At 40.1% G+C, this 23,625-nt stretch overlaps 1 protein-coding gene across 3 annotated transcripts; it reads right to left on the minus strand.

The window, feature by feature from the left end:
• Positions 1-258: 258 nt before the first annotated feature.
• LOC122845886 (doublecortin domain-containing protein 2) lies at positions 259-23,281 on the minus strand. 3 transcript variants are annotated; one of them, XM_044142416.1, is made up of 12 exons: positions 22,793-23,281; positions 21,810-21,858; positions 21,293-21,369; positions 21,079-21,210; positions 20,182-20,289; positions 19,462-19,510; positions 13,474-13,597; positions 9,782-9,882; positions 8,761-8,874; positions 4,892-4,961; positions 2,168-2,223; positions 259-398 (listed from the first exon to the last, which is right to left on the minus strand). In XM_044142416.1, exons 1-11 carry the CDS (start codon positions 23,077-23,079, stop codon positions 2,207-2,209), a joined length of 1,128 nt encoding a protein of 375 aa, XP_043998351.1. In that variant the 5' UTR covers positions 23,080-23,281; the 3' UTR covers positions 259-398; positions 2,168-2,206. The 3 variants fall into 3 exon arrangements, with proteins under 3 accessions (XP_043998351.1, XP_043998350.1, XP_043998352.1); XM_044142415.1 differs by lacking the exons at positions 259-398; positions 2,168-2,223 and having other exon boundaries at positions 4,403-4,961; XM_044142417.1 differs by lacking the exons at positions 259-398; positions 2,168-2,223; positions 4,892-4,961 and adding an exon at positions 7,646-7,726.
• Positions 23,282-23,625: the final 344 nt, after the last annotated feature.

Consider the following 23,625-nt stretch of genomic DNA (forward strand, 5'->3'; position numbering starts at 1 on the left):
TAAGTCCGCTATGCCTGCTGATTAGACACAAGCCCGCTGAAATAATTCATCAGAAAACCACGAAAAATAATTGATCAAAAGTTTCTCTCCCAAAACCTTTTAAATTGAAAGGTGCACCAACTGAAACAGAAACCTTTGCTCCTAAATAATTAAACTCTGCAATTAGGCGTCTTACCATGCGCTCAGTGTGAGGCTGCATGCAATATTCATAACAGCACATAATTATGCAATATATTCACTGAAATAAGAGGCCATATATCCAAAGCGGGGCTGTCAAGAGGCGAGACGTTTTTATTTGGTTCATAGCGTGGTTTTGTCTCATCGACGAGACGCCAGCCTCCGCACAAGGATGAGAACAAGAACGTCGGGCCTTTAGCTCTCCTACGACGTCTGCAACTCTGAAAGTGGGAAACACAAAGCAGCAGAGAGAACGCACACTGAGTGGCCAGGCCCTGGCTACAGGAAGCGCTGCTATCAAAGCCCTGGCTCTGACCACAGTCAACAACAGACGAAGAAGAAAAGAACAGGCGTTAAATTAAAGCGGAGCCGAGACGTGGTGCTGTCACAAGATGTGCTGTATGATGAATTATGAATAACGCTCTTCACAGCATGGTGAAGAACTGTAAAAATAAAAACCAGGCCTGATGCTGCCTGGAGGAAATAAGCAACGGCTCCGGTCTGCAGTGGACGCTCTGCGGACAAGGTTGGCTTTCTGAAAGCCCAACGCAGAACAATCAAAGCTAAAGTGTAGCTGGACGGCGGCGCGCTGGATGCGGGCGGCGGGGAACACGGCGGGCGGGCGGGCGGCGGGGAACACGGCGGGCGGCGGGAACACCTTTGGAACTTATTATTTTTCACTGTGGAAAAGAGGCTTACTGCTGCTGGGAGCTGTGAACAATCGAAGGCCTCTTATGACACGTGTATGATGAATGAGAGGGAAAAGCCTCCATTTTCCACTAACTTTACTGCAGCTAGCAAAGACCATCAGTGACAGATGATAGCTGGTCCTTGCCTGGATAAAAACTCTGTTGTCGGGAGAATAAAGCAGAACGAATGTTAAGGAGGAAACGTAGTGGACCAACAAATCTGAACTGAACATAAATACTTTCATTAAGCTGTTTTTAAAGAGATCTTAAAGCTGGAATGGTGTAAAAATGTGTTGGATTAACATAAAATACAGAGTATCATCTAAAACTTGATTTATTTCAGGATTCAATTTGAAACAAGAAACTTGAGTTTTACCATAAAATAGACTGATTACACACATTATAGGGAATAATCTTATAATATGATATAAAGCTTTTAAAAAGTTGATGTTAACATAATGCTGCCCTTTTAAAAGCTAACTTTAACTCATCTTTGTTTTTGTGCTCATCTTCCTCTTAACCAGATCAGGATACAGTAGTTCAGAGTATTTGTACTCTAATTACTTTGATCTACTTTGTAGCTCATGTCCGGATATCTGTGTGTGTGTAAACGCTCCAGCTGCAGCATGTGACGCAGCACTGACTGGGTGTCCCTCTGCTGGACTACTGTCAGCTCAGCAGTCTTCCTCCTGATTGTATAAACCATAACATGGCCATAAAAATCATTTCTCTCTCAAATGAAGATGTTTACGAGGCGGGAACGGAAGGAAATGATGTGAAATGACGTGGAATTATGAATAAAAGAGAGCAATATCCAGGACTTACAGCGCAAGAGGAGAAATAAAAAAAACTACTGGGAGGGAGGATGACTGGCAACCAGGAAAAACTAATGAGAGAAACGCAGAACAGCTGATGAAATAAACAGGAAACAAAGAATCTGATGAAACCAAACACTGAAGACTAACACTGAAATAAAAAATCCTAGCTAAACACACAAAAGGAAGAACTGCATATGCAGTGTAACAACAATGTAACAACAATGTAACAACAATGTAACAACAATGTAACAACAAAACTAAAGGTGCTTCTCTAATATTCTACATTTCCTAGAAAGTCCGATTTGAGTTTGACTTAAAACTCATCAGTCTGTGTAACAGAATCTGTTTAAAATCAAAGTTACTTTTTATTTGAATTAAATAATGTTTTGAGAGTTTTGCTGTTTGATGCTGCTGACATGTGAAACACTTTAGTCTAAAATTAAACTGAGAGATACTTACTGATAAAAATAATATTCTACTTACCTCTTAAATTGAAAGGTGCACCAACCGAAACAGAAAGCGTCACAATTTTATTAGTCCTGAAATGAGACAGAATTTTAAAGGAAACAGATCAGAGAACATTTTAAAATAAAGTCCTGAGCAGCAGACTTATCACAACTTTTTAATATCAAGCTCTCCATTTCTGTAGCTTTTTTTCTACCATCAGTATAATACAGATGTGATTAACATAAATAAGAGTTAAAGTCAAAGAGGCGTAAAGGTCGTCACTGGGGACTGCTCTCGGGTCCGCCGGTGATTTACAACAACTTAATTTGACTGTGTGGAGTAATTTATCTGTGACAGGGGAAGTCGCAGAACTATCTGCATGTCGCGCACGCATACGGGTAACAATATGCCATAACGGCACACATCTCACATCTACCCAATCAGTCAAGATGCTTTACAACTTCTGTCAGAGGCCTTAACAGTTCTCATAAATTATAGGGCCATTGTACCTGCTGCCAATAACTTTTGAAGGAGAACCTGAGCCAAACTGAATGTATTGCTGTTTCTGATGGGGAGCCCCTGGAGCGAAGTGTAGGAAAAAAACACAGAGCCAAAACTCTGAGGGCAGACAAAGCTTTGTTTTCATCCAGGTATGAAATATGACATAAATATTGGTATTTTCATGCCAAGCAGGCAGCAGGTTGCATTTCTTTCCACTTCAGTTCTGACTTTCCAGTTGCACTGCAAAAACACCAAAGTATCTTTATCTAGTTTCTTAGCAATAAATAGGAGCTCCTTTTAAATCAATAATTCATTAATATTCATCTTAAAAAGTACTAGTTCCACCAGCAGATTATTTCACCTATAAAAAGATATTTTCTCCATTTTTGAAATGAAATAATCCCCCAGTGGAACTAGTTCTTTTTTTTTTTGTCAATATTAAGGAATTACTGACTTAAAAACAAACTCCTATATTGCAGAAAATGACCCTGTAAGTGAGTTTTGTCTTTTTTTGATTGTACAAAAACATTTGGATTAGAAACTAGACAAAAATACTTTGTAAAATTGAGTGTTTTTGCAGTGTAAGCAGAGATGCACCAATCAAGTATCAATATCTGAATCTTTCCTGATATTGAAAAAAATTCTAGACCAGATATCAGTGACAATGTGAAGGACCCATAAGGGCAGATCTATTCATTATAATTCTATGCTTTGTGCTCTGAGTGATGTCATTCTTTATTATTTATTAAACATTATATTATGATATATATACAGTATAAATGTTTCTGTCACCTTCAGCTCATGATTTATTTTATTTTTAATTGCACTGACTGAACAAATTAAAGATGTTTTTACATGTTTGTGTTTAAAAAATGAAATGTTTAAATCAATTCAGCTGTTTTTCTGTTTCATGTCGGTATCGATATGAACACTAAACCTCAGATATCGGAAATGAGAAAATTAGATCAACGCGTCTCTAGTTTCTCTGCTTCATTCTAGTTTTGAATGAAGCAAAACGCAACAATATATCATCATATTGACAAAAATATGTATGTATGTGAACCTCAGTTCTACAAGCAATAATATGCAGTGATTTATTTGACACACACACACACACACACACACACACGCACACACACACACACACACACACACACACACACTGATATTCTGCTGGGAAATCATGACTGGTACCAGAGAGTACCGGGCAGCATCTCAACCTCGTGTCAATCAGACAATCAATTTATACAAATATCAGGAATGTGTAGCATGTAAACAGTGTGATTGGAGGATGTTTAATACAAATTCCTGCCTGTTTCCTGTCTGCAGCTTTTTGATAGAATAAATGAGGGACGGAAACCTGCAGGACAGAGCAGGAAGCGGTGAGTCCAGTCGCCACGCCAGCAGAGCGGTCGTGGGATGGACGGGCAGACGTTGATGACCTCCTGCAGCGCCTCACATCCAGCTCATTTAAACACCACCGGGATTCTCACAGGGGATCTCAGAGACACTTGGAAACCACAGAGTGGGTCCGACAGACAAAGCCGGTGATTTGAAGGTAATTGGGATAAAATTGGCCTCACTGACTGAAAGGCACAGGACATGGAGTTTCCATTGATACAAAGTTCTTCCTTCAAACGATTTTGCTTCAGATGTGCTTCTCTCCAGATCAGTTGCATAAAAGAGAGACCATGCAGTTTTATTATAGATAAGAAATCATGCAGATGAAAAATCCTTTTGTTGGGAAAACCAAAATGTTTATACAATGTTTTTTTTGTCATGCTTACACTGCAAAAAGACAAAATCTTATCAAGTACTTCAAGTTTCTAGTTAAATATCTTAGAACTTGAAATAAGACAAAACTAACTCATATTAGTAACTTTTCAACAACACATAGAAGCTTGTTTCAAATAAAACATTCCTTAATATTGATAAAAAGTATCAAAATTACTCCCTAGTGGTAAAATAATCAACCACTGGCAGATTATTTAACATGTAACATGAGGAAAATTTCTTGTTATAACTGAAAAAGTTACAACAGGAGGATAAATGATGTGAGGTTGGGATGCAGTGCGAGTCAAACAGATGGTCCCCATAAAGCCCGGTGTAAACCCTGCAGAGAGGGAGCTGCAGGTCCTCTGACATGGTTCTGGTTCTGGTGACGCGGTGAGTATCAGAGCTCTCTTTATGGTTCTGTGGAGGGGAACCCACGACCCGCCACTGGAGCTGCTCCCAGGCTTTATGCTTTGATGAACCTACCCTTGAAAAAGCGGGACATCCGTGACCGTACCCTGAGCCCGGTCGACGCCTCCTTCTCCTCCTGCCTCTCCTGGAACACATAAATCAGATTCTCATATCATCATCTAGTCATATTCCATGCATATGCAGCTCTAATCAGTAAATCTGTCAGCCTTCTCACCTTTCGGTGATATATCAGATTCGTAATACTCTCCCACATATGCAGTAAATCTGGGACAAAGCTCATGTTTCTTGAAATTCAAAGACAGAAGAGCAGAACTTCACTTGGAACAGAAACTGGGACCTGACAAGCAGCTCAGCCTTGAATCTCTGTCTGCTGAACGCCTCAGCGCACCGCCACACATCTTCCTCCTCTCAACGCTAAACCAGAACTATTTCCTCCAGAACATCTCCGTCCGGTTTAGGGAAGCAAACAATTAATTCACTTCTAATTAATTGTTGATTTAATGGTTTATAGATTAAAATTTGCTCCAGTCGATTAACTAATGTCCATTTAAACGTTCTATCAGTGTTGTAGTTTGGCCACCATCCACCAGAGGGCGCCGCTGGTCATTTAAGTGGAGCTAGTTGATACAGAAACAAAGATGGCAGGGTCCTGTCCAAACAGAGTCCAGTTTGGGTTAATAAATGCGCTTTCTGCTGTTCTGTTTAGAAATATAAAGAATAAATTCCTGAGTTTATTTTTATATTGAACTGAAGCATTTTGGTAAAATTCTCACCAACTTAACGCTTCATTCAGTTGAGCTGCATGACAAGCAGCATCAACTTCCATGTCAGAAATTACTGATTGCTTGGAAGGTGAGAGTGTGATGACTGCAGTACTGTGTTTGGGCCGCTGCAGACTGAAAAAATGAGAAGATTTCTGTCAGAAAACACTGAAATATTCTAGAAGAAACAGAAACATCTGAGCTCCAGAAGTCAAAAATATGAATGAAAAAACATGGAAATGTTCTCAATCTCAGAAATGTAGAAAAATACTGATTTCCAAAGTCAAAAATTTGCTAGGAATTGATTATCAATTAATTGATAGTTGGTCAATCAACTTTATACGACCTAATTAATCAATAACCTGATTAATGAGCACCGACTGAGGTGTAGAGGAGAGCTGGGCTCTGAGGGAAGCCAGGCGCTGACACTGTCTGCAGCCCATCATGGCTGACCTTGACTGGGGACGCTGCGGCCTTCACCATGGCGACGCAGGCGGGCAAGGCCGATCGTCATGGCGACGCAGGCTTCAGGGGATTAGCAGCCAGGAAATGAACGCGCAGGAATTGATCAATGCCTTGGTCAATAACGGTTCGATTTCTTCCTCACAAAATTCCTACGAAGGGAAAGACGATCGATCCGACATCTCCAGCTTCATTGGCATTTCTAACAATATTAATTAAGAAAAATGCTTAGCTGACTGGTAGATGGGTCAGCCAATACTGTTAAACCAAAACAAATGATAGTTGCAAACACAATGCTGCAACAAGAAGGTGCAAATCTACCCGTGTTCACATTTCCTGAAAGTGGACGACGTCTCCAACACGGACGGACGTCAGTAAATCAATCGGCACTTTAACCGAGTCCAGAGGAAACCTCCAGAGCGCCCGGCGGCGACCCGTCAGGTGGTCATGAGAAAAGGCCTGGATGGATGAGCATCGGGCTCGTCATCTTTTCGCTCTCTGTCATTGAGATTGGCCGCTCTAACTCTCGGCGGACATCTTGGCTTGGCAGAGACGCTGAATGTCGTTATTCTTTACTCGGCCCGACCACACAGGTCAATATGACGAGCACGGCCGGCGCGTCGCCGGGGTGCTGTCTGGAAATGCATTTCAATTCAACGCAATAAATCATTTAAAGCTCCGGCTGAAAATGTAATCATGTAATTGAATTTGGTCATCAATATCTACTATATACATGCGCGTATGCAGAGTACAGGGGCATTTCAGGGCGAATACGAGCGGCGGGGTGGGAGGAAATCTGTCAGAACTCAGCCGGACCAATGAGTCATGGCTCTGCAGGTAGGACTCGTTATTATTCACACGCCTCTAAACGATGGGGCTGCTGACGAGTTCAGTTTTAATATCACCAGATTACTGAGGGTCTGCCTGGTGACATGACATCAACTCCCAATGAAAAGTAAAGATATTTATTTCAGAATCCTCTTGTACAGAGCAGGCGTGTCCAACTTTTTGTAGCAGAAGCCAAACGCAGGTCAAAAAGTTTTATTGCGGGTTTTCTTGATTGACATTTTTTGTCAATCACCAATAAAGTAGGCCTGAAAATATTTATAAAGTTTTATAGGAATTAAATGTGTAAATCCAGAACTTCAAAAAGGTTTTGCATTGAAAGAAAGCCAAACACTTTGCTAAATTATTTTGGGCTTGATTGAAGAAAACTGAAGAAGATTTATGTATAGAAAAATATATATTCAGCAATAAAAACAAACATGAGGTAGGTCTCTCTTCATCTGAAAACTGTTGCTGTATTCAGCAAAATTTTAATAATGTGATTAAAATCAGATTTGAGTGTGAATCAGAGAAAAAAGTCAGATTTTTCTTTTTTTAATGACCCCTTTATTTTACTTGAAAACTTTCTGTTTAGATTTTTACTTCTGTCATTTAAGCATAAAAGGAGAAAAACGTTTGTTGCTCTTTTTAGTTTTTTGTCTTCTATAGATGTTTTTTTTTTTACTTGAAGGTCTGTTGGATTAAATCCTGATAAAATGCAGAAAAGTGTGTGGTTGTAACATGACAAAATATGAAACAATTCAAGGTTTGGGAATAAGTTTATAAGGATTGTGTCTTCAGGATCTCAGCTAGTCCATCTTCTCCTTTACGTCTAAAAGATCTGCCAGGAAAGGAAACAATCACAGAAAGTCGCTGAGTATGTCCACAGATGATGATGATGATTACTATTATTATTATTAATAGTATTACTATTTTCTACCATGTGATGGTCATTTCCTGTAATCTATAGTCAGTCTAAATCAGCAACATTCTTGTGAGGCCAAAAGTAATAATTGATGAATTAAGGTATTGATGAGGTCTTTAGCCAGGGTCATAACTGGCCCCAGAAGTCAATAATTATCCCAAACAGAATATCTTTATTGCAAAAGTGCACACAGCAGCAAAAGTCATCACCTCACCAAAACATCCCCCTGCGGTGTAATTGCCACTACTTGAAATTATAGTTTTCATTAAAAAGAGCTGTTCAAGGTTATTGATTGCTTAAATAAGACTCAATATTTTCTCATTTTCAAAGCTGAATGAATTTGCGGGGAATAGTAATATCACCCAACTATTGTTAGCATCCATCACGGCGCGGCGCGGCGCCGCTGCTGTCCCTGGAGGATTATTAGGGTAAAATAAGTGTATTTAAATGAGTGTAATTTCTGGGAAGCAGAGATCTGTGCAGAAACATCTGCATGCTGGGCTCAGCCGCGCTCCATCACCGTGACCACGCACAATAACCATAACAACGAACACAAATCAGCTGCATAGCAGGATCAGCGTCTACCTTCACTCTGACTCCATCCACTGTGAATGTACAAAACTAAAATATATCTACAATCTCCTCTGCCTGTCAGAGGTGCACTCTGCTGACTTCCTTTGTCCTTAAGAATACATTTGCAGTAATAATACACAGAGAGCCACTGAGGCAAAATAAACAGGTTATGCACATATTAGAGGAGCCGTGGAGCTGGGAGCAGGTCTGCATGACCCTCACACAACTAGGAAAATGATGATTACCATAATTACTGGTTAGGCCATTTTCATGTGACCTAATTCCAGAGCAAATGAGAAAATTGGACATAACAATGAAGTGAAAATGAACTGAATGTGAGACAGAACTACATAAAACTTCTTATAAAGAGAACTCACATGTTTCTTGAAACCTGCAGCCTTCGTTTTCTTTGGACGCGTGGCGTCTACATTCTCCCTGTTTGCAGTGCAGGTAGAGGCTTCGTGCTCTTCTTCAACTGTTTGTGCTTCAACCTGCTCAGAGGGGAAACAGGAGAGCCTCCATGGTACACACTGTGACCCGCAATACAAATCAACCAGCAGTGAGTAGAGAACAACTGCAAAGTGACACATGGCTCCAAACTTTTACAAAACTTTAACTAATTGAACTCTACAAAGTGCTCATTTAAATTCAGCCTGACAGTCAGCACTCTGGTTTCTGGCAGATCTACAGGAGGAACATTTTGACCAATATTATTTACAAAACAGCTCAAACTCAGTCGGATTCCATGGAGGAAATTTTCAGATTCCTGTTTCCATCCAAATGTGATGCAAATTTAGAGTGAACTTTTAAAATGTTGCAAAAAAGAAAATAAAATGTGAATCAGGAATGTCTTAATCTACTGTTTTGGAGCAACTTAACTAAGAGGAAATAAATAATCATTTTTGATTAAACACAGCTGTTGTTTCAAATACATGCTGCACTTTTAAAAAACCAAGGATCATTTTCCTCCACTTTAAAATCTAACATGAAATCCCAATAGCATACACAGTTTATGGTTGTAATGTGAAACAATATTAAGAGGAGAAATCAGTGGGTGTGTTCTTGCATGTCACTCCTTTACTCAGCTGCACTTCCTGTAGGTTTTGTGTTTCTGCAACATTTATGAGTCTTAGTGTAAACATAAACTCAAGTCAGGCGTTCTCACCAGGAAGGTAAAGCTTAGCGGACATAAACAGCTTGTCATAATGATGAATTATCATCTGACTCCATGAAGTAAAAAACACAGTTTTCCAGTTCCTCACATGCTGTCAGGCTGAATAATTCAACATGTCTGCGTTTCCTTCCCAGAGCCGATATCTGTGCCAACATTTAGTCTTTAGGATCAGAGCTAACTCCCAGGTCGGTAAACTGAATGCTAACGCGCTCATTATGTCTCACCTGATCAATGGGCAGGTCCACCTTCAGGTGGGGCTCTTCCTGCACCTCCGCCGCGCCCTCCACCTCACTTCTTTTGTTTTTTGCATTAAATACGCTGTCGGCTGAGGAAAAAGGGATTAATCACAATTACTTGTCTGCCCTCTGGTTCTGCAGTCACCTTTCCCCCTCCATCTCTCTCTGTGCCGTTCTTTTCCTTTTTCTCTCCTGCTCAACTTCACAGGAGATCAATACTGCTGTAGAGCCATTTATTTATTTAGAGGGGAAGGACCAGGATGTAGGCCATCGTTGTGAATCTTTCCCCCCGTTCACAATCCTTCCACAGACAGGAAGCGTTCCCGATTTAGTGGATTAGCTCATTCTGATACATTAAACAGATTTTCTCCTGTAAACAAACTCCTTTCCTGGCAGCAGCTGCTAAAACTGATCCAGGGTGTAATTTTAATAATGAAACACGCTGCTGAAGTGCCTCGGGTGATTTCATTTTAATAATAAATAACCGCGGTTGTTAGAATTCACAGAGATGAGACTAAAAACTGTAACAATACTTTGAGGCTGAGATCTCCTCGCACCTTTTTGTTGTTTCTTTTTTTAATGAAACATTATTTTTAGTTCTGCTTCCAGATTAAATTCACAAGAACAAGAGAATGAAGGAGAAGCAGACGTGTCGGGTCCTGAACCAGGTGGTGGTACCAAGGAGCGAGTTTCTAAGGATCTAATGGAGTCAATGAGCAACATGTCAAATTTAACTCCTGGTAGTTTATAAGGAGGAAAATACACCAGGTATTATGTGAAAATGATAAACCATTTTGGTATCATCTGATGGAAATGGGACATTTTCCCTTCACTACATTTCAGAGGATTTTATTAAACTGTCTGACCAAAAAACAAGGCGCCACCTGGATTCAACACACAAATGTCTGCAGCATGGAGGTTCTGTTTTATTTAACACCCACTGATGCAACGAGCAGCAGCCGGGTGGAAAAGATGTTTGTCTGTTTAAGAATTATTGACATCTAAAAAGATGATTGAACTGTTATTATTAAAAACTGTTAGGAAAGCTGAGAACCATCAACATCAAGAAATCATGGAAAGGAAAAACCTTAAAGATCATGACCAGCGACCACAGAGTCTGTCATGGTGAATTATACAAATAGGAATTGAGAAAAATGAAGATTTTGTTGTTTTGACTCAATTTTCAAATAACAAAATGATAATAGCATAAAAACCAAGTTCAAAGACTGACTGAAATTTTATAAAGGACAGGTAATCCTGGAACGGAAAGACACTTTAAATATTCAAAATAAAACACAACAAACTCAAAGGAAAACACACACACACACACACACACACACACACACACACACACACACACACACACACACACACACAAACTAAACCATTTTAAATTAAATGAGTTTCTAGTTCCATTAGCAGATTATTTCACTTTTGCTATGGGAAAAATGTTTTGTAATAAGTGAAATGATCTGACAGTGGAATGAGTGATATTCAGTATTAAAGTATTAAAGTATTAAATTATTAAATTATTATTTACTAACAGACCAGCTTCTATTTCTGTCAGTGAAATATTTATTCTAGAAACGAGACCAAAACTACTAAAGATTTGTGTTTCTCAAATCCTTCTATCAGTGCCAACGTTTTAAATGTTAAACTGTTCCTGCACTTCATTTGGGATGCTTGTTTGGTTATTTGTTCAGTCCATCTGGTTCCGGTTCTGGTTCTGGTTCCGGTTCTGGTTCTGGTTCTGGTTCTGGTTCCGGTTCTGGTTCTGGTTCTGGTTCCGGTTCTGGTTCCGGTTCTGGTTCAGGTTCTGGTTCCGGTTCTGGTTCAGGTTCTGGTTCCGGTTCAGGTTCTGGTTCCGGTTCCGGTTCAGGTTCTGGTTCTGGTTCCGGTTCTGGTTCTGGTTCCGGTTCAGGTTCCGGTTCCGGTTCCGGTACAGGTTCTGGTTCCGGTACAGGTTCTGGTTCCGGTTCTGGTTCTGGTTCCGGTTCTGGTTCCGGTTCTGGTTCAGGTTCCGGTTCTGGTTGTGGTTCTGGTTCTGGTTCTGGTTCTGGTTCCGGTTCCGGTTCAGGTTCTGGTTCTGGTTCCGGTTCAGGTTCTGGTTCTGGTTCTGGTTCTGGTTGTGGTTCTGGTTGTGGTTCTGGTTGTGGTTCTGGTTCCGGTTCAGGTTCCGGTTCTGGTTCCGGTTCAGGTTCTGGTTCTGGTTCTGGTTCTGGTTCTGGTTCTGGTTCCGGTTCAGGTTCCGGTTCCGGTTCCGGTTCAGGTTCTGGTTCTGGTTCTGGTTCCGGTTCCGGTTCAGGTTCTGGTTCTGGTTCAGGTTCAGGTTCTGGTTCTGGTTCTGGTTCTGGTTGTGGTTCTGGTTCTGTGGTTTGTGGTTCTGTTCTGTTCAGGCGGTTCAGTCGGTTTTCATTTCAGGTTCTGGTCTCAGAGCAAAACGTTTTGTTCAACAAACCTTATTAGACGTCTGACTTTATTACTCCTTTCATAACTTCAGTGAATCTGGGATCCTGGCCCACAGCACCATTCATCCTCCACCGTGCTGAACCACAGACTGAAGCTCTGCTTTGCTCTCCTGCATCCAAGGAAACTTCAGCGACATCAAGGTTTTTACTAACTTTATTTTCTGCTTTCAGTAGTTTTTTGTTTGTTTGTTTGTTTGTTTTGTTTTTTTGACCTGCATCTTTATTTTCATCCTCAACATTTCTGACTTCACATACATTTAAAGTTTTATCAGGAATTTTATTTTGTTTTCAAATTGGTTTTGAAAATTGGACATCCATATAATTTACAATAACACTGACTAAAAACAATAAGTTTTATATTATATATTCTATCCTGACCATGATAAAAACTTGACTGGAAATGTTTAACACATTAATTAAAGGTTAACAGATGCAGTTCTGTTAACAGCAGAGCTCATTTTTCATTTAGCACTTTAGCATCTGTGCTAACTTTAAAAATCTTCAGCACATTTAGATTCCTGGAAGTTAATTTTTAGGCAGATTGTAAACCTTTAAAATTGACCTGGCTGTTTTATAAACCTTTAGTTGAATAAAGTTCCACATTTGTGTTAAATTTGATCATCAGCTCTGTAGCTTCTGTGTTTTTATTATTTCTAAATTATAACAACACTGTTCTTTCAATTCAATGACAACCAAAGCCTTTAAACTACAAGAAGTTACACCATAGTGAAAAAATCACATTTACTTCTTATTAAACCAGCTTAGTGTTATCAATGTTTTATAATAATTGCTGCATCCTGAGAAAATGAAAGCATTTCATGCCTCCAACAAGATTTTTTGGATTTATTTCCCATAAGGTGGCCGATTGATTTAAGCTTCTTTAACAGCTTTTGAAGCTTCGTTCTGTTTAATATTCATCTGGAAAAGTCGTGTTAATTTCAAATGTTCTGTTTGGACCCACAGAACAGGTTGGGAATCTCCTTCACCTTTCAGAGGATTTATTTTTCTGTCCTTCCTTCTTTCTCACACACACAAAGAGGAAAGTACAGTGATGCACACGTGCACAAATGAAACTCATAATATAAATTTGTAATCAAAAGGCAGCAGGTTTCTGTAAGTATAATCATAGTGAAGAAGATTGTGATGAAGGAACAAACACAGAGGAAGAGGACTCTGGAGAGCAAACCATTGCTAGTGAAAAGCTCTGCTTACCTCCTGCTGTGACGCGTGCTGGTTTTCTGGACACCTTCCTCTGCTGTTTGACTCGCTCCGTCTTGGCTGCACGTTCCTTCATCTTGCCCCCGACTGTGAGCTCAAGGTCCTCTCTATCGCATACCTGAGCACACAGCGCAGAAAACATGAGACCAGAATAAAACACATTTCCTCTGACTTCTCTCTGACCTGTCTTAGAAATGTTGTTGGCAAAATAGCAGAAACTAAATCAGAAATTGTGTGGTTGAAAGAAATCCAACAGAAGATGTCTACTGAAGCCTGTGTGTGTTTTAATGTGATGAAATGGGTTAAATTGGCATCACGTCTGATTTTTTGTTTAGGTTACATTTTGACAGGACAAACGGACCGATGGGCTCATTTCATGTTCGGTCATCTTGAAATAGCCATAAAAATGTTTCTGGACTTCTGGTGCTTGGAGGAGCAGCAGCACAAAACTCTTAATTATAAAGTAGAAAAACCAAGACAGACGCTTTGCTCCCCTGCCAACTTGAGCTGGCCAGCCTGGTTCTATGATTCAGCCAAGAATGCAAAATGAAATGATTTCTAAAAATGTTTCATTTTCTCATTTTTTAAACAGCTGTTTCATTATATTTTATTAAAACTGAACTTATTCTATTTGTGGATTTTTCTGTGAAACGTAACGATGCTAACAAAGAAGCTAGCTGAACCAGTCATAGACAGTTCTGCTAATGCTAACATGATATTTAGCAGAAGCTAATGCTAAAGCGCTAAATTCAACCATGCTAAGTGTGCTAAATGTTTTCAGAGTCAGCATCAACACTACACATGAAAATTAGCAGAGATGTGTTCACAACTGACTTCAAACATATTTAGGGTTATTTTGTTCTGGTTGTTAATTATTCAACTTTAAAAATGGTGTAGAAATAATCCTGTACGTCGCTTCATAGATTCAAACCAACAAACAAACCGATTTATTCTCCCTTTGACAACAACACATTTTTAGTTTTTACTAATGGAAATATGTTACTGTGACTCCAAAAAGTGATATTCACCAGCAGAAACTCATAATTCATGTTTCATGAGTGAAAATCACAAAGAGCAAATTTTAGCTGGTTGGAGGGAAACAACTTTTAGACAATTTAATAGGGAATCCAGTCTGAAAACTTATTCAGACTAAAAACATTTTTAGTTGCATTAGGTGTTTTTTTTCTTTAACCTTAGTGTTTCATGAGCTGACATGTTCTAGTGTTATTGGATTCCTCTGGTTTCAATACATCACAAACACTCAACCTATCAATCACCTGGGAGTGTGGCAAACAAATCATTTATTGATGGAATGGGGCAGGCGTGAATTTCTAACCGCATTTGTCTTATTTATCAAACCAGATCAAACAATGAAAATCCAAACAAGCTTAAAGGGAAAAGGGAGGGAGTTGCACAGAATAACTTATTCCTCAGCAGTAGACGGCAGAAGGTTATTGATGGAGGAGGAGAGCAAAACAAAACACAGAAAAGGAGAGGAGGGGGTGGGAGTGAGCTGCACAGTGGGAGAGTGAAGGAGTGAGAGAGGAGGAGAGGAAAAGCAGGGAGAGTTGAGTCTGATGTTCAGACAGCAGGGTACACATCTGAATTAATGCTTCCACAAAAGACAGTTTTCTCCTTGCAGGCTCCTCTTCCCCTCTGTAGGTAGCGAGGTGAGGGATGTCTCCCTTACCGACTGGAACGCGGTGAGCTAGCTAACTCTGTGTTTCAGCGGCGGGGTCCCTGAGCTGGCTCAGGGGACGCTGCACTGATCTCCACCAGAATACACTCCTGGCTCTGCTGTTTGCAGGCTCACTAACATGGAGTCTGGGGAAAAGCCCAGTTGCTTCTTCACTTGTTTGTCTGCTTTAATGCAGAGGCAACGTCTGTTGATATTCCTTTGAATTCCTGCAGCCGTTAGTGGACTCAGGAAGAGAAGTAGAGCAACAAAAAGAGAGATTGAGGTTTGCTTGGTGTATTTAGAGAAGAAGAGTTGAAATTGAGTTCATGCTGTAGGTTTGCAGTGGGGGGGTCAGTGGGGGGGTGGGGTCACTACATCAAGGGAACCTTAGTTTGGTCACTAGCTTATATATCTGATATTTTGATAATATAGCACGTCTGAAAAGGTTGTTGTGTCGCTAAGCTTCCACCTCCCTCCCTCAGACACACACACACACACACACACACACACCCACACACACACACTTCATCCTGACCCTCCAACTCGACCCCCACACCCTCTAACTCCCCTTCCCTAAATAAGTCACTGTCTTCCCATCGAGTACAGCGTAGTGGGCTTGGGAAAGTGCTAAAACTGAATCCTTAACAAGTTCAGACTCTAACTCGGGTTTCCAACCTCAGCTCCTCACTGACTAACGTGAGACAACGTCACCATGAAGCTCCGAGTCAAATCACATCGGGCCAATCAAATATGGATCAGCTTGTTTTGCTTTCTGACAGCCTGGTGATGAGATGTAAATAGATAGCATTTAAATCAACACTGAATCAGGGCTCATCACTCAGGGAGAGCGCTGGGAAGGGGAAAAAACGCAGAGCAGATCTGGGACAGCAGTGGAGGCACGGCGGTGGAAAAGCTGAAGTGATGCGGCCTCTCTTCTGGTTACATATCTGCAGCTCCGGGTCCGGTGGGAGCAGACGATGTTGTGATCAGGAAACCCCGGCCTGCAGCAGACTTAGTACAAACAGGGTCTCTGGGAGGGCAGAGCAGAAAGCAATCTGTGGTTCTCTCAAGTAGCAGAGAACAGGAGTCAACGAGAGGACAGGGTGATCTGATAGCCGGGGGATAACGGAGGTCCCACACAGTCGGGCCGACCGGCCTCCAGCCGTGCTGCTGTGGGATCGGTGGGAGCCACTCCCAGGCTCTTCACAGTTAGCAGACATGCTGGCAGCAGCGAGGAGGCACCGCTTCCCTCAGGGCCGCGCTGCTTCCCCTCACCGCTGACATCATCCGCCAGGAGCCGAGGAAAGGGGAGCAGCAGTAAAGTGTCGCCGATGACAGAAAGTCTGGACGGTCAGGAAACCTCTGTGGATTATTTTTACAACATGCTTCAGGTACATTATGATTACTACTGCATGAAGTAATGGGCAAGGATTATACCCATGACTCCAACTTCTCTCTGCCTGGCTTCAGAGTTAGATTTAAAGGCGACTTGTTAAGTTCCTTTTAAACGAGCTGGGATTCGTCTACAAAACATGCATATTATTCAGAATGAGCCGTTTCAGGGCTCTGTCACTTTTATGCAAATGATCTCCTGCTGGCCACGCCCCTACTGCTCCCCACAACTCAATGTTTGCACTCATACTTTATACAAATGGCTGCAATTAAACAACTATACATCTTTGAAAAGCAGAAGTAGAGCCACGTTCACAACCAACAAGAACGCAGCCAGTGGTTTCTGAATGGCAAGTTGACAACAAAACACTGCAGCAGCCATTGTACAGCAGGTTTATATAAAACTTTGGGTTGCTAGTTGAAGGGCAGCACCCTCAGCAGATTGTGACTCAATAACAATGAGGCTTTTGAAAGGGCTTCTTTTCCAAACACCAAAAGACGTTCCCTTATTGCCAGAAAACATCTGGATGTTTTTTAGCGCTTGGACTGATTCTGGAAGCAGTAGAGACCCAGAAATGTACAGAAAAATGAGCTTTGTATAATAATAATAATAATAATAATAATAATAATAATAATAATAATAATAATAATAATAATAATAATAATAACAGGAGGGATCTGTACTTTCATGATGTTTATGCCAAATATTGACCTTCCTGTCTGAATGTTGCTATTGATATCAACTCATCGATGTTTGAGTCTCTCCCTGTCCAGTTCGGATGGATTTGTACCCATGCTACCCATGCTAGCTCCAGCTTTCTGCGGTTAGCTGACAGGAGGGGCTCCCACTGTGGTTTTCTGCTGTTGTAGCCCAACTGCTTCAAGGTTCAGCCTGTTGTACGTTCAGAAATGTATCTCCACATTCTCCTCTGACTTTCTCTCTTTTCAGACCATTCTCTGTAAATCTGAGATGATTTAGTGAGAAGTTCATCTGTCACAATGTTCAAATCCCTGAAATCAGTTTCCTTCCTGTTTCTGATGCTCACTTTGAACTTCAACATGTTCTCTTCATGAACACTGTGAGCTGCTGCCGTTGCAATAAGCCATTTATCAGTTAGCACATAAAGTGACCCTAACCCTACCCCATTAAAATGAACTCAATAATTTCAATGATCTGATGAGTTTTTATGGTCAACCCATTTTATTGATGGTTTTGGTTTCTAATTTCTGTTTTTTGAAACCATTTCAAACTGTTTTTAAATGTATTTCTACAATTATTAATATTTGAAAGCTATCAAGAGAAAAACAAAGTGATGTAATAATTAACATTTCAGTGATTTTTACAAACTCTTATTGTGTTTTATTTTTAATATTAAATATTAAAGATTTCAGTGTTATCTACTCTTTGCTAAATTAATTAGTGTTTGAGAGGACAAACATTATTATTCCATTATCAATATAGTACTTGAAATGGTCTTAAAACAATAATATTATTGTGTTAATGTTTTGTCCGTTTTAAATCCAGTCTGACCAGCAGGGAAAACACCTGGTGCTGTTTCTACATTTCTCTCTGTTTTGCACCCAAATCCTTTTACTTCACATCTCCACTCATTCAAGTCAAGTGAAACTAAAAATGTCCGTTCCACTGTCCGGCCCAAACGGCCGTCATTCCTGCAGAGATAGTCAGAGCAGGACAGACGGCAGGACAGACGGCATCTCAGGCTGCAAGGTTACATTTAACGCAGCCCCAGTGAGCGTGTTTAAGGGATGCTTTTACTGCCATTTCCAGCCAGACTGCTGTTGTTTTGTGAGGTCAAAGTGAAATTAACGATAGATGTGACCCTATAAAGGGCTGTGTAATCAGCAAGCTAAACAAGTGACAGATCAGGGGCGAGCAAGTCATTTTTGCTGCCAGCATTTTCCCCCTATGGAAGATTCTTATTAACCCAGCAGCTCAAGCTTGCAGATTCATGAGACACAGAGAGAAGGGAGCTGCAGCAGCACCATGCCTGCTGAGGGCTGCTGCAGTGAAATCACATAGATCTGTCTCTGTCTCCACCTACTGGCAACTGGAGGAACAGCAGCAACTTCACTTTGAGCTCTAGGTTATTTTATGAGTTTATTTTGATGACAAAGTTGTTTTTATTGATTATTTTCTGCTTGGACGGTTGCAACATGATGAAGAGATCTTACTACAGCGTCTACACTTCAGCTCATTCTAATACAGCGCTAATATCAATCCATATATGTGAGCAGAGAGACATTCAACAGAAGGTACTGCTACAGATAAGGGCAAGGGGAATTTTTCTCCATCTAATAAAATTGGCACCTGCAACAGTCTTGCCATCTTTCATGGTTAGAAAAGTCAGATGTCAGACGCGTCTCTCACAGGAAGGAGGGGCCATGTGCGCTGAAACCTGCTGACTGGGCATGTTTTCCTCTTTAACCTCTGATTTGGTGTTCTTTTCAGGCCCACAGCAGAGCAAATCCTCACATGGATTCAAAACATTTCACTGCCTACTTAATCACAAAACAAATTGTCCTGGTTCTAGTTTCGAATGGGATTGTGTTTTTTTTTCCCACCGCGGCATGCAGTATGATCCAAGCCTCACCGCACTTGATCAAGTGGACCAGCCTGTCTCTTTTGGGGATTACCCATCAAAGTGCCAAGCGACGGTAACTGGATGCTTCTTGCAGACAGTGATTGATGATAGTTCTGTTTCATAACAAATCGCGCCCCCACAAGAAGGTGGGAAATGTTAATTGAAATGCTTTGTGTGCACAGGGTTGTGATTTTTACCAAGGTGTTGCAGCAATAAACAGAAGTCAGACGTGGGGGGAAGACCGTATCAGCTTCACCTTTTATGAGAAAGCAAACAAACCAGAGTGGACTTTGAAGTGGGAGTACTCACCGTATTATTTACAGGTCTTTTGTTTCGAGCAGATAGCAGGAGAGCTTTGCTGCAGGGGCAAAAGGAAAACCGTTTTTCAGACACAGTCATGGAAAAACAACCTCTATCCATTTGTTGGCAAAAGACTGGAGACGCACCAAGGAATCAGAATGGGACGATTTCAGACTCATAAATTTAAATTATTTTATAAACTGCAAAAACACAAAATCTCACCAAGTATTTTCAGTCTAGATTCTTGTCTGGATCTTTTTTTATAAAGTAAAAATTAACTTACGAGTCACTTTTCAGCAAGATAAATTAGCTTGTTTTAAGTCAGTAATTCCTTAATATTACTGGAAGTTACTTTTGTCAAATTTCAAATGTACTAAGATACCTAGACAAAAATATTTGGCTTGATTTTGTGTTTTTGCTTTGAACTATTCATTAAATCAACTATTATATATATATATGTGTTTCTGATGACCAACCAGTTTTATTGTCCAATCGTCTTTGCAGAATTATTTTAATTTAGCCATGTTGGAACGTTTATGCCTCAGGATCTCTTGACTTTAACTAGGCCATTCCAAAACTTTTGTTTGTGTTTTGCTTTGAAACATTCAGATTACTTGTTGTGAATGACATCACATGACATCATCGATATCGGCCAGGGAGAATCTGATTGGTGCGTCTCTTCTCCTTCACCTGAGTCAGTTTTTCTCCACTACAGTTCAGAGAACACACCGTTCATATGGGAGAGGTTTGAACTTTTCAGGTCCAACTGCCACATAATGCTGGTTGTTCTCCAGTTCAGAAGGTCCGCTGACAGGATGTCCGTCTAACCGGCAAAGCCTGGAAAGTTTAAAAAAAAAGGTAAATAAATAAATTATAGATCATAATTCACAATAGTTTTAACCTTCAGGTCCAACAATCAGACACTAGTTGACTAATTTTGCCCATTTAAAAGGCAGTCATTCTTATTTTAGTAACTAGAGTCTCAAACATGAGTCATCAAATCTGATCCTAGCCTTTTAATGAAAAGTTAAGTGGAAGGAAAAAAGAGGAAGAGGTACACTAACAATGTAAATAATCACAGCCTTGAGATTTGAGAACCAAAAAGTATTAAAATCTGAACTTTACAATCCCTCCTGTTTTCTCTGCTTGTCTTCACAGATTCCTGGTGTTCAATTGTTGTCAATTATTTTCTTTTTCTTTTCAAATCCATACAAGGTTGTCACTCAAATATTCTTGCAAAAGGCATAAACACCTCTGATGGAAGAAATATGAGTAAACTCAGGTAGGTAAAGAGAAATATGAGCAGAGGTATTTAATAAAATGTTTTACACCTTTTTGCAGAGACCAAAAAGTCTGGAGGCTTGTTTTTGTGAAAAGTGGCTTTTCTTTGAATTAATAAAACAATAAAACTGAAAAATGTAGAAAAACTAATACTGAGAAATTATCAAGAGAGCTTCACTGATTTTACTGAAAAGTCTGCTGAGTAGCTTCAAACTGTGTTGCAGCAACATATTGAGCACTAAAGTCAACTTTTTTATGGAACAAAATTCATAATGCCGTAAGAAAAAAGAAACGGTATCTCTTGGCTCTCTTCACACTCGGTTAAGTCACAGTGATCGGTTTTACTTGTAAACAGCTCCAGTTCGAAGCTCCACTTTGTGCGTCACCATGGATAAAACACGGTCCCAGTTTTTGAGAGTGTGCTTTGGGATCCGGACCCGAGCCGGAGGAATCCGCAGCTCTCCGTTGCTGAAGACACTGTAAAACAAAAACCCCTGAAATAAGCTACCAGTCACTGTACTGGGAGGACACTGGAACCAGTCCTCACATCAATCCTCACTTTATTGTGCAAGTCCCATCCTTGACTTTCCTCCAGCGAGACGAAGCAACTACTCTGGTGTGAGGTACAGGTTTAATCTGCGCAAAAGAATCAGGGTCACATAATGAAATATCCTATTTTTTTAGGTTCATTAAATGCATCATGATGAAACACTTGGATTTCTTTATGTGTAAACACAACAACTAGCTTTGTTTCCTCATCTTGGTGCAGGTTTCATGTCAGTGACTGGAAGGTTAGGAACACAGAATTTGGATTTTTGTTTTGAGTTGTTGGATTTAAACCTACAACCTGTCAAACCCCATTGTTGCATTAAAACCATCACATGTGCACCACCAGGCTGTCCAAGTGCTAAGTAACATCAACTAAAAATACTTCAACCTATTAGTCCAGATGCATTTCTTCAACATTTAATTTGACTGTGAAACTTCAAAATATGGCAGCAGCTTTAAGAAAACAGTTTTACATGATGAACCAGCAGGATCATCCAACTGAACCAAAGAGTAAAATTTGTTCTTACCGGATTATTTTTCCTTTTCTGCGGCTCTATGGTGGCTATCCCACAGTAGCTGGGAGAAAAATACAAATACTGACTCAAACCTGGCGTCCAACATGGAAATGTAAACAATTCCCTGTTTTAATGAATATAGTGAAGACAAATTGCATTAAAGGTAAAATAATTACATTAAATTGTTCCTAAAAATAGCTAATAGTAATATTAACATTACTTTCTGGACTTGTGTGTTCTGTAGGGGAGTGAATGCTGTTCAGATCTGGAGAATTCGTGGTTAAAATCAACTTTTCTTCATTCAGTGAAGTTACTCACAGCAGGGAGTCTCTAGATATTTAACTCAAGGAAGAGTAGCAAAGTAAAACACATCATAAAAATAAACCTAAAAGTTTTATTTTTCTTCACATAGATGTCACTGAGTAAATGTAACCCATCTCTGGTTTTTACTAATCATTCCAACTAAATCCCTGTTTTACGGCGGCGCATTCAGGTTCATTCAAGACAGAAAAAAAGATCCACTTCCTCCATAAAACGCAGAAATTTTTTAGATTAATCTCTGAAATTTTCTATCTAAAAAATAGAAAATTTCTGAGTCTGAAAAGTTAAACATCTGTTGAAAGGAAAATCTGAATTTTTTTTATTCATCTCAGAAATTTTATGGAAAAAAGTGAAAAATTGCCTGAAAAACAATTGAAATTTTGAAATTATTCTGAAATTTTCTTGTTTTTGTTTTTTTTGTTTTTTTTTCTAGAAATTTTCTGAGTTTGAAAAGGAGAAAACTTGCTAGAAAAAGACCCAGAAAACCAACCTGGAAAAACTTCTGCCTTTGAAAACTTTTTTAGTTTTTAAAAATGTCTGAGTTTCTAAGATTAATATAAAATTTCAACGATTTTTGGTGGGAATTTGCTCCTTTTTTAATCTACAAAGTAAAAAGTAACTAGTTAGTATTCTGGTTATTATTAATCCCTCTAACTGAATCCCAGTTTACTTACTTCAGGACCTTGAAGGGTTCTTTCCCCGCTGCAACATAGGAGCCTCCGTGCTGCAGCTGATCCAGCTCCTGGACACTGTGGCCCTTCGTGGGTGTGTACAGCCTCCTGACGGCGCCGAACGGAGCCTCCACGTGTCTGGTTAAAGTGTTCATAAAGTTGTCGAAAGTTGACAGATGCCGGGGATTCAGCACTACTTTTTTCCCGGGATAGAAAGCGTCTCCATTCCGGTAGACGGTGACGGTTTTGGTCGGAGGAGGAGCCGCAGGTGTCCGTGGGCTCGCCGCCATGTTTCCAGTCTGGTCTAACTGGATCCTGGATGCTGAGCCACTGGAGACGTAACTGGATCTGAGCTGGTAATATGGGGAACAATTCAACCGCAGGGGAGGGGCGTCATCTTGAAACTTATCCTCCGTCTGTTTTCTTGTGAGCTTCCTTGCTGTGGGATCGTTGCCGGTTAACCTGCGTTAAAAGCTGTATCCATGGCAACAAGAATCAGCGTTTTGTATTCGTTTTTAGTTGGCTAAATGACAATATTTCTGCTTATTTAATCCAGTCAGGTGTCCCCTGGATCCTTTGATAGATTATTATTTTTTAAGATGAAAAGTTCAAAAGCGCTATTTATCCCAAAGGATCATTAAATATAAATCATGTCATCCAAGAGTTTTCAAAGACTCCTGGATGGTGATGCAGTAGCAGTCAGGCTTTCAACGCATCTGAAAAGGCCTCTGACTGAAACCTGTTGTTCTGTGACTAATAAAAGCTCCCCAGGCAACATAAAGACAGAATAAATGTAAAAGTTTGTTTTGTTGTTTTTTTTTTACTTTTTATCATCA

This window comes from Gambusia affinis, linkage group LG16 (assembly GCF_019740435.1).
Source record: "Gambusia affinis linkage group LG16, SWU_Gaff_1.0, whole genome shotgun sequence".
In the NCBI taxonomy this organism is placed as follows: domain Eukaryota; kingdom Metazoa; phylum Chordata; class Actinopteri; order Cyprinodontiformes; family Poeciliidae; genus Gambusia; species Gambusia affinis.